General features: G+C 33.2%; 2 protein-coding genes across 3 annotated transcripts; one reads left to right on the top strand and one right to left on the bottom strand.

Moving 5' to 3' along the window:
* Nucleotides 1–1,851: 1,851 nt before the first annotated feature.
* On the top strand, nucleotides 1,852–9,558 carry LOC114277707 (phosphorylated adapter RNA export-like protein). Of its 2 annotated transcripts, XM_028219653.2 has the most exons (6): nucleotides 1,882–1,998; nucleotides 2,307–2,437; nucleotides 4,070–4,342; nucleotides 5,596–5,701; nucleotides 8,003–8,146; nucleotides 8,727–9,558. In XM_028219653.2, the coding sequence occupies exons 3-6, from the start codon at nucleotides 4,083–4,085 to the stop codon at nucleotides 8,985–8,987; spliced, it is 771 nt and encodes a 256-aa protein (XP_028075454.2). In that variant the 5' UTR covers nucleotides 1,882–1,998; nucleotides 2,307–2,437; nucleotides 4,070–4,082; the 3' UTR covers nucleotides 8,988–9,558. The 2 variants fall into 2 exon arrangements, with proteins under 2 accessions (XP_028075453.2, XP_028075454.2); XM_028219652.2 differs by lacking the exon at nucleotides 2,307–2,437 and having other exon boundaries at nucleotides 1,852–1,998.
* A 580-nt stretch (nucleotides 9,559–10,138) lies between these two features.
* On the bottom strand, nucleotides 10,139–13,797 carry LOC114277706 (putative protein phosphatase 2C 72). Its single transcript, XM_082901773.1, has 6 exons — nucleotides 13,410–13,797; nucleotides 12,920–13,369; nucleotides 12,302–12,628; nucleotides 11,837–11,954; nucleotides 11,205–11,428; nucleotides 10,139–10,598 (listed from the first exon to the last, which is right to left on the bottom strand). The coding sequence occupies exons 2-6, from the start codon at nucleotides 13,091–13,093 to the stop codon at nucleotides 10,395–10,397; spliced, it is 1,047 nt and encodes a 348-aa protein (XP_082757899.1). The 5' UTR covers nucleotides 13,094–13,369; nucleotides 13,410–13,797; the 3' UTR covers nucleotides 10,139–10,394.
* Between the last annotated feature and the right edge of the window lie 527 nt (nucleotides 13,798–14,324).

Here is a 14,324-nt window from a genome sequence, read left to right on the forward strand (position 1 = left end):
ATCAAAATTAATTTTAAAGCACAAGCTGAATTTTTTTAACAAAAATAAATATATATTTTTAATATTTTAGATAAAAAAAATTTCGGAATTTTTAAAATTTTTTAAATAAAAAAATTATTTTTTTGAATTAAATTTTAAAAAAAGTTTGATTATGAACTTTGAATAGAATTTTCAATAAAATTTTAAATTGTATGTTTGATTATGAGTTATAAGTTTTTGAATTAAGTTTTGAAAATAATCAAACAACTTTTTTTATTTTTAAACTCATTTCAAAAATTCAAAATTCAATTCAAAACTCATAATTAAATTAATTTTTTCTTTTCAAATCATGATTTAACAACTCACAAATTCAAAATATAATTCTATTATCAATTTATGATTTTAAAATTAAACCAAACACTACTTTTATTTCGATCCATGGTTACAAAAATTTTCGTTGACGTTTTTTTTACGGTAATTCGTGAAATTGTTAATTAAGAGTTAAAAATTATAAAATTGACAGTCACCTATAAAATTGATAGTCACCTGCAAAATTTTGAAAGACACTAGTTCCCCTTCGGTTCCAAATTAGACTACAGAGTGTTGTTGAGCTTGTGAAGACTTATCACGGGTCTCATTTTAACAATCTGAGCCGTTCAATGTGTAGAATTCGTCGAGTACTATATGTCTGTAAAAAATCACGTTGATCAAATATCGATAGTTAAGTGATCAAATCAGTTTTGTATAAAAAAAGTTGAAAAAATAAATAATTGCTAGAAAACTGATCCGATGAGATAATTATCGATATCCGATCAACGTGATTTTTTACAAACATATACTATTCGACGGGTTTTATACATTGAATGATTTGCATTATCAAAACGAGATCTATGATAAGTCTTCACAGATCCAACAATACCTTCTAATCCGATCTGTGACCGAAAGAAAGCCAAGCCCGTTTTGAAATCCCCTCTCATGCAGATCTATTAAAATAGAAAGTTTGTATTCATTCTTCAAAAAAGCATGTATTATATACATTTTATAATTTTAAAAAATTATATATCTATATTTTTAGAGTCATAATTTTAAAAAAAGATGTTATAACAAAAAAGAACATGATATATAACTAAAAATCTCATAACAGATAATTAAAGAGTAACATTGATCATTATTAAAAAATGACATAATTAAAGGAGTATATGATACGTCATTTTTAAGTGGTGTGTAGACTAGAATTTCCCCTAAAAAAAGGATATATGATTAATATAAAAGAGTATTATTATTTAAGATCAAAAATTAGATTTACTTTTTAAGTCCAATAATATAACAATATTTATATATCATTTTTCAATATAAAATTTTGGAAAAGAAAAATGATGTGTGTTTGGTTTGAATTTTTTGGGTTAAGTATTTTGAAAATTGAGTTTTTGTTTTTTGTGTTTTTTTTAGTGAATATTTTTAAAATTTTAAGTATTTTTTTATTTTTATTTTTTTAGATTCACCTTACTTAGATATTTTTAAAAAATAAAAAATTTGTTTAAAAAAAATCTTTAAAAATTAATAAATGCATAAAAATATGAAAATGTACTGAATTCTTGTATTTTCTTATTTTTATTTTTAGTATTTAATGAATTTTGAAAAGATTTTTTTTACAAAAATTATATTTTTTTTTATGTATTTATGTTAAGTGTGCCTAAAAATTAAAAAAATTGCTAAAAATATTTTAAAAATTCAGTAAAAATAAAAAAATATTGAACAAAAAAGTAAAATTTTTTGAAAAATATTTTTCAAAAATAAAAAGCAAGCAAATATTTTCACCCTGTTATGAAAATATTGGATAAAACGAAATCGTTTTAAGAACAAACGTCCCATATTTATTCATCTTCCATAATTCGATTGGTGCCCTACTCTCTCTGTGTCTCTCACTCTAGCTGTAGCCATCGCGGACCCGTCGCCACCCGCCGCCTCTACAATCCACCACCGTCTCCGCCGAGCGCCACCGTCTCTCTCTCTCTTGCGGTAAGTCCCTTTTCTCTATCTCACTTGCACACACTCTGTACACGTATATATACCATATACCTAAAGTATATATATATATATATATATATATGTATATGTGTTTCATAACTTTAGTCCACAGAGTTGAAATGAGAGTTTTTTCACTAAGAAGCTAACCAAAAACTAAAATTAAGCTAATAGGATTATTGTATTACACGATTCTCTCTTTGAATTTCATTGTACAGAGGCTCAGATTTTGTTTGATGGAGTTTGGTTTTGTTTCATAATCTGTCACAAAATAGTCTCATATGTTGAGTTTCATTCTGCAGAGTCTGAGACTATGTGCTATATGATCATTGGTTTGGCTTCACAATATGTCACAAAATAATCATCAAGGAAAATCACCTAATTGTATGCTCTGTTAATCTTTGTTCTACGTTGCAAAATACCCGTTTTAAAGGTTTGTGATACAAACTTTCATTAACACATAATCTACAATTTCAAAATTACAAGCTTTTTATGTGATTTTGATATTTTTGAACATTGGTGTGTGCATTGGCAATGTGCCATGTGAGATGCATATGCAAAACCCTTGTTGGCAATCCCAAAAAAAAGAAAAGAAAAAATGATTGAATATTAAAAAAAACTCCTCATCATATCATCCTTATAAAATCTAATCTTATTTTTTGGGTGATAAATTACATTTTTGGCCTCTTAAATATTTTACCGATGTCACTTCAACTAAATTTTGTCTCAATCTGTCCATTCAACCATGTAAAGTGCTTCACTGTCGTTCCTCATTTCACATCTTTTAGGATTTTAAATTGAAACCTAAATTGAAAATTGCATTTAATCGATAAAAAAAATAATTTCAACTATCCATTTTTTAAAAATCATTTTAGTTGTTTTCTCCTAGAAAAATGTATTAGGTAGTGTATAGGTACTTGTGGTTTCTGCTCAAGACTCACTGCAGAGAAGAAATCTTTGCTCTTTTGAAAGTGAAATTGATATTCTTAACTTCAGTGATTGAGCTTCTCACCGAGCATTAACTTTGTGTATTTTTTTTAATTGGTCATTTACTTAATTTTTCTTATAGAATATAGCTGCAAAAGGGGATCTTTCTTATTTTTTATGTTTAAATCATCTATTTGACTAAGTTTAACAAGAATCTAAGACAAATTGTTCATATGCGTACTCCTCACATGCTTATGTGTAAAAGGCGTACAAGATGTACCTAAAGCGCATGTCTTAGATTGTAAGCCTTTGGGAGTAAAGCCTAAAAATCAAATCCTTGAGGTGTTTTTCCTTAGCCTTGCCTCAAGGCGAGCCTTAGTAAAGCCTTTTAAAACTTTGCATACAACAATTCTATTTGTCGGCAACTGTAAACAGTTCTTATTCCAGAATCTGTTGTTCTGGGTATTGTTCCCATTGCAATTCAAGTTGTTCCATGGTGAAACTAACATTGAAGAAGGCTGAAAATGAGATTCCGCAAAAAAATTAAAAAAACAAAATTGATAGGTAACTTCCACCTTTGATTTTGTGGGACAACAAAGGGATCTTATCCTGAACTTGGCCTTTATGTATTGTTTCTGTTAGTTTCAATGTTGTTATGTGCATTTAGAGATACCCTAGGTCATATTTCTGCCCATATATTTGGTGCATCAAATTTCTAATTTTTTTGGTTGCTTTTATTAATTATTCTTGGTAGTTATGGATATGGAGAGTGCACGCCTTGGGGTTTGGATTGTATTATATTCCAAATTTCTTATGCAGCCAGATACTATTTCCATTCTGTAACCAAACCATGCCAACAATTGCCACCTAATTTTGAAATATTCAATTCATAGATTTAGTTGCAGTGCAATACTTTGTTCACTGAGAATCTCTATATAAATACATAATTACCTTTAGCCTTTTGCGTAGCATAGCAAAGGTTTCGGGCAATTATGTTTTTGTTTTTTTATTTTATTTTTTTATAATCATATATCGTACTGGGTTTAAATAGATTGTAGATATTTATGCTTTTCACTTTTGTTAATTTATTTGAACATTATATAATTATAATTGGCTGGAACCTTTGAATCCATTGCAGTTTATCTAGTTACATGGAGAGAGGAGAGAGCATATTGGATGCGATATTTGATGAGGACAACTTGGAAGACGTCCAAGATGTTGAGATGATGGATATAGAAGAAGGAGAGTTAGTGGAGCAGGATTCACAGACTGAATCACGACAAACCATTGGTGGTGATGTTAATGCAATAAACCAAGAACCTAGAGTTAAGAATCACAAACCTAAGAGTAAGAAGAAGAAGAACAAAAAAAAGAAAGGCAATTCAGGGCCAAATGTGACAGATATTAACAGGTTATTGTTCCGTGAAGTTTTTTCCTTGCTATAATCATGAAGAAAAAGTAGTTTGCTTTTTATTGTTTAATATATTTAATCCTTGGTCTTTCAATACAATAGACATTAGAATAATCTTACTCAGGAATTTATGAATTATTGTCCTTTGTAGAGGGGAGATTTTACTTTGGAAACCTAAGCTGTCATATATTATGATGTTTTCTTGATGAGAGAATTCTGCACTTGTCTTATTCATGAAAATAAGAAATTAATAGAAATTTCTTGAGCAGAGTAGATTTAAAGTTGAACTTCATCACTTTCACTACTCAACAAAGCATTTAAGAACTAGTTGGGGCTGGATTATTAACTTTTGTTTTTTTTATTTAAGGCCAATCCAAAGCTAAATCACAAGTCATTTTATGAGTAATATATTTTTTTGTCTTCCATGTATGTTTAGCATCTTGATTGAAGTCATATCCCTTATTGATGTAATCAATTGGTCTTTGTGTGCACATTTGTGAACTATCTTAGCAAGCCTTCTCTTTTTCTACATTAAGTGTCACTTCCATCAAAGAACTATGCTATTGAACACGATCAGCCATCTCTTTCAACAAGCTTAGTAGATCTCTCTCCACTATTGCTACCTCTCCCCAAGGTTGCCGCAACTCTCTCTTCCACCTCTATGGTCCCTTGCAAAATCTTTCCAGATAGCCCCACTCCTACCACCTTAGACCCAACCTTCCATGCTACCTACAAAGGAATATCTTTGCACCATACATCATGCCTCTCCAAAAACCTACTCCATACGGTTCACGTACCTATGGACACCCATCCTCTCTAATCTACACCAAATTTGCAATCAATGGCTTTTTTTCCACCACAGCCCTTCCTCCACATATCTCCACAACCACTACCCTTAGTACAGCTTGATTAAAGTGGTGAAAATGGTGAATTCCCAATCCACCATACTCCATAGTGGAGCACATTGTTTTCCAATCCACAAGATGGACTTTGAATTCCTCCCTCATTCCTCCCCATAGAAAATTTCTTTGTAACTCTTTTTTCATTTTCATTTTCATCGATTATTTGTATTTATTGTTGAAATATTCTGTTGCTTTCGCTTTTCAGAAAGAAAAGGAAGAAAATAAATAAATAAATATTTTGTTTCTTAGCCAAAGAAAGCATCATTTTTGGTCTTTATACCATGTATTCTACTTTGAAGGAAACAAGCTTGTGTTTGGAACTGAATGTATTTATTTTTATGTAATTTGCAGGTTTGTTTTAGATGTTTGTAAACACTTGCGAGAGAGAAAAACGTATCTGGTGTACAATGCTGTTGGTTGCCTTGGTGTATCTGCTTTGAGTGATCTCGTCAAAGAGGTATCATTTCCATTGCATGTAATGTAGTGTTGTATAGTAGTGGTTGTAAGATCTGAAGTCATTGGTAAATATGCAGAAATAAGGGGTTTTACATGATGCAGAGTCATCATTGTAACTAAACTTGTAAAATTTGATATGACATTTTGTGCATGAAATAGTGATTAAGCAGTCAAGTTACCCAGATTCCAGAATCATAATTATTATCACATAATTTAATGTTAGGTGAGAGCTGGCAAAAAGGTTCACATTAAATATTTTCTAACTTGTACATTTGACACACATAATCGATTTAATGCAAATTGCAAAAATTGGTAGCTCAATAACTAATAGGGTATTAGGTGTGACATTTTCTGCATGAAATTCATGAACAAACAGCACTTGTATAATATATATGTGTTCATTTGGTATTGCAGTAACCATGTGAATAACAATGGTTTTAGGGCTTCATGATTTTTCTATGTTACAACAAATTCCCACTGACTTGTTGGGTGCTAAGTTGTCTGCTACAAAAAATGTTTTGTGCTAGTGATCTTAGTTTAATGGTACAGTAGTCATCTCTGCATGGCTCCAGAATGTGCAACTATTCTACTTGGATTTTCACATGCTTATTAGAGCCTATAAGTTGTATACTAAATTCTGTCAGGTATTCAAAACAACCCTTATGGAAGGGTGACATTGCAGCTTGTGTAGGGTTTTGAATGTCACAATTGAAATTACTACGACTGAATTGTGATTTGAGGTAAAGTATAGGGGTGCAAAGTGTAATATACCTTTTCAATTATGTGTGCCAAGACTATTGTTTAATGCCAAGATACCATACCATCTGCCTTACGTTTTTGTTCTGTAAAATAAATCTCAGTGCCCCATTGCAGATTGTTGAATGGTTTCAAATATTTATTTGGTCATTTGTGTTAATTGTTTTTGTTAGGTGCTTTTGTTTGCCTTCGTGCGTGCATGATATGCATTTATGGGAGTCTCTTTTTTATATTGCTTTACTTTTAAGGTGGACTTGGGTGTTCTGCAAACTCTTCTTCATCAAAATTCCTGTTCTTGTTTTTGAAATTGTAGATTTTGCTTTTATCTGTCCCTTGATGAACGTCCTCAGGCTGTTGTCACTGCTAGTCTTGACCTAGTGAGTTATTCAGTGAGTTGGCTTAAAGTTGCTCTGTGAGTACTCGAAGAGATGTTATTCCCTTGTGATCCGTTCCCTCTTCTATCAAGCCCTAATTGGAGGTTTTAGAAACAATGTACCCTTTGGTTTGGTTAGGGGCCATGGAGATCCATTTGGTTTTTGCGCACAAGGTGAGGATTAGTGTCGCAATTATTGGTTCTGGAAAAGCATAGAGCTAACAGTGTTAATGCACTCTATTTAAGGATGTACTGGCTTTCTTATATTCTGATACTCAATATTGTTTCCGTACCCTCGCAGATGTATGTTCCAGAAGCCATTCCATTGCTTCCAGTCTTTGTGGATCTCTAAGCTGATATATCTCTCCTTGCTGAATTACTTCGTTGTTTCCTATTGGTATAGGTTGATGTCAATTGGTTTGGCCTCTTTTGCAGTTTTAAAACTTGGTATGCACATATAGACACAATCCTACGTAAAAGGACATATATCTATATTAATTCCTGTGTAAAAGAAAAAGGAATATAACTCCCCATATCTGATGAAGAATTCAGCCATGTCTGTTCTTCAAAAGAATAACAGAAGTAATTAACGTTTAGACATATATTAGAAATGGAATCTTAAAGAATCTATTTAAGAATTGATTTGAGATGCTAATTTTAAACCCTTAGTGACGTGGGGGGTCTGTGAAATTGGCCTGTTAGGTGGGTTTTTTTGTCTCTCTCTCTCTCTCTCTCTCTCTCTCTCTCTCTCTCTCTTGTTTAATTTGTTTTATCCTCATGTGCATTCACTGCTAAGTTTCATTGAAGATGAAATGACACAGAGACATTGAGACAGTGATTTCTAGAAATGTTGGGACATGGACATGGACATGGCAGGGACACCGCAGCATATTATATTTCACTGCATACTGATATCAACTTCTTTTTTGATATGTCCGTGTACATATTTTTATACAATAGAAATATGTTACTTATTGTTAATTTTACATTAATGATGGCATATTGTGGAAGAATAAGCTAGACAAAAAAATTTTATGCATTGCATACTAGTTGTTTATATGTTATATTTTTTCTGCGCAATTTATGTTATTTACCTAAATAATAAAAACTCCCAGTGCATTTGTTTATAGTAATTTTTTATTATTTTCAGTTAGTTTCCATTTTTCTATTTAGGTGGATGCAATTCAAGCTTGTGGAGGTCAGAAAACTGCGGATGGAAAACGCTTTAGATATGGTGGTGGCATACTATGGAGTGTCCTGAAAGCACGAGACCCAAATGCCTATAGAGAGATAATGAAGAAGGGGAGGGAGTTTGAGGTGTGTTACGATGCTTTCTCTGCATCCGCTATGCACCTTTACCACTTTTGCTTTTCCATATTTCAAATGCATACGTGCATATGCATATTTAATCTTCCAGACTTCATTCGTTTGATAGTCACTTTGCATTATACAACAGATTGATACTGTCCCTCCTGTGCTACTGTTCCATTGAAACAGAAGTCATGGTTTTCAAATTGAAAGAAATGATTTTCATTAATTAGGTATTCATCTTATCATCTCATATATCACTTTAAATTGTAGATCATGTATAGATATGATAAGATACTAAGATCTCTTGAAGTAACCTCCTACCCTGAAAGGGGAAAAAAGTTACTTCCTTTATGTAGTGAACATTCTGCCGGTGTCTTTCAGGCCGTCAAAATGCTGTGTATGGTTCAAGTTTGTTTTGCTGTTTTTATGCCCAATCGTGGCCACTATTGCTTCACACAGCTTGATTCCTCATGTTGTTTGATGCAATTTGCTTCGTGTGGAACTGTAATGCTGTTCTGTGTTCCTTCGCTTGGAAGTTTTGGGTAATTAACTGTTGTGTTGTGTCGTGTTATTTACCGCTTTGCAGAAGCAATTCAGGCAACAAAACATCTGTCAAGGCCAAGTACAGAACAAGAAAGATGCTTCTGAAAGGATGGATAACGCATTCCCGGATCAGACGACAGCCAGCACTTCAGATGGGTCACAGCTAGTAGAACCTCATGTGCAAAACCAACTTGAGCAGTCCAATGCTGAGAGGAAACGTGCATCTGTTCATGATAGAGTGAGGGTACCCGTTACTTATGACGATCTGATTGGAGAGGCGGATTCAAAAGACGAATCAACCTGATCTGGGAAGAACTGCATGTTTCTGTGGTTCGAACAGTTTTGTGAATTTTTGGTTCTCCAATTTAAATTCCTTTCCGGCATTCTCTTTCTCAGCTACCAAGGTAATAGAAGACATATTTTGCCTATTCTCCAAGAAAGGAGGTGTTTGTGTTTGGAACTTTGGATTAGTGAAAGGATTTGCGGAGAGAAAAGAAAAATGACGGGAAAAGTGAATGAAGTAGAATATTTTTTTTCCTTCCCTTTTCCCGTCAACAAATCCCTACATAAATCTATTCTCCAAACAAAGCATAAAGGGTAGGGAGAAGAAAATAAATGAAATGAAAAATCAAAAAGAAAAGGAGAAACTGGTTTATGTTAGTTAGTACATATATGGTTGGTTCTTATTTAAGAATCCCATCGAATTGAATTGAGGCTTTTTGTTTTTTTCATTGTTCTGGGTCTGAGAAATTGAGGCTTTGGGTTACTCTTGATTTTGTGGATGTGTCTGTCATGTATGTCCTGATTGATGAGAGGAATTGGAGAATTTTGAGAAATGAATTCATACAATTAAATAGAAATGTCAAATTATATTATATTGTCAATGTTGAGCTAGCAAGTTTGGCACTTTGTAATGGTGGCAAGTGTGGCACTAAATTTTGCTACACTAAATTATGTATTTTATTTGATATAATTTTGAATTAAATTAATGTTGAAAAATAGCGAATGCGCTAGCATTGATACAATTAAACACAGCACGATTTGTTGGAATGGTTCAAGTGTGTTTTAGTGTTTGATTAAAAAGTTGGATCAAAGGGAAGCCATCTCATAGCAAGTTGTCCTTATGGTGTATTAGTGTCTTGTAGCAGTATGTTTTGGATTTTTAAGAACAGTTGTTGATTGGTCAATTCTCTGATTAAAAATTTTAAATTACAATACTTTGCGGACTATTTTCATTGATAATCATTCATAAGAATAATTTCAAATGCTATATTAAATACAGGAAATTAAGCCAGTGTGGCACCATTTCTTTATCTGCATTAAAGCAATTCATTCATGGATTAGTTGTGAAAGCTTTTTAATTCACTTTTCTAAGCATTCATGCTCCATACAACCCTTTCTGTGATCAATCCTGATTATTTACAAACTATCACATGTATCAAACACTCAATTCAATTTCCATCCAAGGATCGAGACCACAACCTTCACTATTGTAACAGTAAACTCCAGAATTTTATCTCTGGTTCACACATGGATAGAGCGTTAGCTCGTTCTTCTTTTCAAATTTCTTCCATTGTTAGCCATGATTAAAAAAAGCCTCTTGGGAAATATTATTAGAGGCGTAGGCAACATCACCAAATCTTACAAAGAGTAAAAAGTGCCTCAAAAGTAAAATTTGTTTGTGCTCAACAATCTATATGAAGATGAGAGGCTAACTACTCAATCTCAAGCAAGGGTTGTTTGCGTCTTTCTGTAAAAAGAGACAGACTGCGGTGCAGTCATCCCTCTTTGAAAAAGGAAACTTTCTCCTCCATGCTGAAACAGCGGCATCTACCACTGTTCTTGCAGCCGCCGCCTCAGTTCCTGCTGCTGCTACAATGGATGCCACTTCATTGTTGCTCAGCACATCCCACACCTGAAATACCACAATACAAAATAGTTAAGACAATAGCATTTATTTTTTTAAAGAAATAAAAGGGCGAGACAATGCTTGAGAATCCAAACTCCTGATAAAGTGGAGTTTTAAGAGGGCAAGATATATATAGCCTTAAAGACATTAATGGGATACCTTTACTATTGGATCAAACTGTCCTTTTTTGAGAGAGAGAGAGAGAGAAGGGGGGTGTTATAAGGAGATTTGGAACTTTGTTACATGATGCACCAAAATTTTTTCTCATTGGTCTTGTCTTTTTCTTGTTAAAGATGAAGTTATGCCCTACAGTTTTTCTTCCAAGCATATAGAATCTGATCACAAAATCGAACACCACTATCTCAATGGGGTGGGACTAAGTGGGTTTAGAATTTTTTTCTTTTATGCCTTAAAATGCTGTCTAACATGGATTAAGAGGCCAGTCCTAGTGCATGATACTCCCGCCAGTGGAGAATTTCAAGAGGGTCACGCGCAGCCTTACCTCACATGCGGAGAGAGGCTATTTTCGTGACTTGACATGATACACTACATCCTATTTTTGGAAGGTGTTAAGTGTGATTAAAATTAAAATCTCTGGAAAATGGAGTTTACCCCATCAGTGGCAAGAACAAGAAACCTATCACGAGAAGTGAGTTGGAGATAGAAGACTTCAGGGATAGCGATAATGCCATGGTTTTTGAGAAGGAAATCTCCGAAAGCTCTGGACATGGCGAGGCCTGGGGAGTCATCATGGGGCAACCATACTCTCTGTATGTGTGGCTCTTCTCTCATTGCCATTACTCTTCCATTCCTCTTCCTTATCCTATCTGCTTCCACTGCGTGACAAATGATCTGATCAATTCACCATTGAATTACACACTACGTTTTAGAAAGCATATTGTTTTGTGTTTGTGTATTATGAACTTGGCAACAAGTTTTTGGGAATGGACTTGGTATTACAATCTCATGAAGGAAAAATGTGAATTTTTTTATCATGCCCTTGTGTATTTTAAACTTATTTTTCAAATTTAAAGTTATTTCTTAAACATATATTATTTTATGAAGGCGTGTTTTGATAACATGACTTGCTTAAAGGTATGTTTTCAGAACACAACTTCAATTACCTTGTTGTCAAATTCATTGATTTTGTGAAATTATTTGGATTTAGAATGTAAGGTCAAAAAGTGTCTACATTTTGTAAAGTAAATAATTCAAAAAAAAAAAAAAAAAAAAAAAATTCTCACTTGGTAAACCAGGCTTTAAATCAATGGTCAATGGAACAGCCTTGAGTATTCCATCCTCAGTGATTGTCCCCATCACTGCTCTTGAGTCTCCGAGATTAGCAATTACCAGATCTTCCCCCTGTTCAATTTTACAATTACAAGATACACAAAATTTATCTTCCAAGTAAATTTCCCATAATAATAATAATAAAACACAATCACATAGCATAGGACTCTCTTTATTCAAATCTCTCTGTCGCTCTATCCTAATACATTTGTTACTGTGTGATGTGATGAGAATTTCAAGACACGATCATGCAACTGAGAGTGTTGTCCATCTACCCCAACACACTTAGCCGTACTATGTGATAAGAATACCAAGACACAAGAATTTTAAGACATGATTGTGTAGACAGACAGATAGAAGGATTTGGGTACAAAAGATCCTTAACCTAAGCACGGAGAGTTGAGACTTGTTTCGCTTACCTGTTTGATGACGACAACCGCGGTGGTTCCACTGCAAGAGGAGTCCAAACTGTCAAGAAGCTTAATCTCCTTGTCCATCACCTTGAAGGCACTAATACAAGCCTCTTTCCATATGTGAAAACTTTTGTTCGATACTATTTCACCATTTACTCTCTGATTGAGGAGACTAGTAGCATACCCAACTGTATTATTGATCTTTGTGAGTGTGTTCTTTTGGTTTAGCAACAATGAAGGCAAGCGGTTTCTGACCAACTTGCTTACTATGTGACCATTCTTTCCATGGCCGTCGAAAACTCCACATAGAACTCCATCTTCTGTTCCATAGCCCTTGAAAGAGAAAAAAAGTTTCAAGTTAATGCTAAAAACAGGGGAGTAAAGTGTTTAGTATTGTTTTCATTTTCTGTTTTCTGTTTTCAAAACAGAACAAATGAAAACTGATAGCAAAAACTTGTTACAAAAACTGTTTTCAGGAAAATCCTATGATTATAAATCTTAGCAAATCCAGAAAATCTTTTGTTTTCTCAGGAAAACTAATTGTTTGGTATTGTATTCGTTTTCTTCGTTTTTGTTTTTTGTGTTTTCAGGAACAGATTAGAGAAGACCTAATAGCATACTTACCTGGTATAAAATTGCAGCATCTTGGTTTGATGACTTGCTTCCTTGATGAGAATGAAGAGAACCAAGCCTTTGACTTTCATCAGCAGCAAAAGTCTCATCATAGAATACCACATTTTCATTGCAATCCTCAGACTGATGAATTTCTGAAGATGCAATGGATATGCAGATACCCATTCTCAACTGATACAACTCCTCTTATTGTTCTACTATTTAAATCCCAATAACTTGTGAATATAGTCTCCTCATATAAGCACTACATCAGGGACCCCCAAAACCAACTAGGTTGTCCTAGTCAATGATTAAATATTTCATTTCTTATTCTTCCTTGAGGTTACTCCTAGGGTTTTGTCTAGTTAGTTATCTGGTATACGTGGATAAGAGCGCTACATGTTCCTGGAATTAGTTGAGACAAAATCTTATAATTACGTATTATATGTAGGACGGGAATACCTAGGACCAATAATTATCCAATATATTAGGACGGGAATACCTAGGACCAATAATTATCCAATATATTTTTGATGGAGTGACTACATCTAACTGAGGATTATTCAGGGTGAAATCCTATAATTACCTGATATATGTAGGACGGAATATCTAAACTTAATAATTATATAGTATATGTGAGACGAGAGAATTATATGTTCTCAAGAGAGAGAGAGAGGCTCATTAATTACCTAGTATATATGGAATTAGGGAACTACATATACCAGAATTTGTTAAGGTAAATTCCAAACACCTTTGTGAGGGAAAAAAAATAATAATAATAATAAAAAATCAAGGAGGTACATGCAAGTATAAGATATTATGATTAGAAGTGGCTCTCAGTGAGACACACCTTTGTTTCAATAATTCACTGTTTTTTTAATTTGTTGGGTATTACTTTAGACAACCATAAGATTCATTAAAAGGGGCATATGAGGTGTACTAGCCATGTAGGACAAGTAATAACTTAGAAGAACACCATAAACTATCCATATTGGTGGGCTGCCTGCCTCTACATGTGGACAAGGAACCTAACAATGTTCACACTTCTCATTACTTAATGAGAAAGTCTTAAATTTAATGAGAAATTCTTGTGCAAATAAAAATTCCAGAGGGACCCGTTTGATTTTATTTTTGATTTTTGTTTTCACTCTCATATTTTTGAAAACAAATACAATGAGAAGTTCAAAACATCTATCATTTTCATTTTTGTATGAAAATAGTTTAAAATTTAAAAACAACATTTTGATATGTCCTAAAAGTGAGTTATTTTTCCGAAATTATTTACCAAACAAGTGTGTTTTTTAAAAAATGAAAAATAAGAAATATAGTGAACTTTTAAGCAATTCTTGAATAGGTGAATTTAGAGAATTTGTACTTTTAACACAAACAAATGCACGAGGGTTCAACATCAACCAAT

The sequence above is a fragment of the Camellia sinensis genome, chromosome 13 (assembly GCF_055761805.1).
Source record: "Camellia sinensis isolate YWXY chromosome 13, ASM5576180v1, whole genome shotgun sequence".
In the NCBI taxonomy this organism is placed as follows: Eukaryota; Viridiplantae; Streptophyta; class Magnoliopsida; order Ericales; family Theaceae; genus Camellia; species Camellia sinensis.

What these genes read in the sequence shown, in the direction of transcription:
- LOC114277707 (XM_028219652.2), top strand. Translation starts at nt 4,083, where the DNA reads ATGGAGAGAGGAGAGAGCATATTGGATGCGATATTTGATGAGGACAAC. An exon ending in TGAGTGATCTCGTCAAAGAG is followed by an intron (nt 5,702 to 8,002) that starts GTATCATTTCCA and finishes TTTTCTATTTAG; the next exon opens with GTGGATGCAATTCAAGCTTG. An exon ending in AGAAGGGGAGGGAGTTTGAG is followed by an intron (nt 8,147 to 8,726) that starts GTGTGTTACGAT and finishes ACCGCTTTGCAG; the next exon opens with AAGCAATTCAGGCAACAAAA.
- LOC114277706 (XM_082901773.1), bottom strand. Translation starts at nt 13,093, where the DNA reads ATGGGTATCTGCATATCCATTGCATCTTCAGAAATTCATCAGTCTGAG. An exon ending in CGGTTGTCGTCATCAAACAG is followed by an intron (nt 11,955 to 12,301) that starts GTAAGCGAAACA and finishes AAAATTGAACAG; the next exon opens with GGGGAAGATCTGGTAATTGC. An exon ending in TTGTTCTTGCCACTGATGGG is followed by an intron (nt 10,599 to 11,204) that starts GTAAACTCCATT and finishes GTGGTATTTCAG; the next exon opens with GTGTGGGATGTGCTGAGCAA.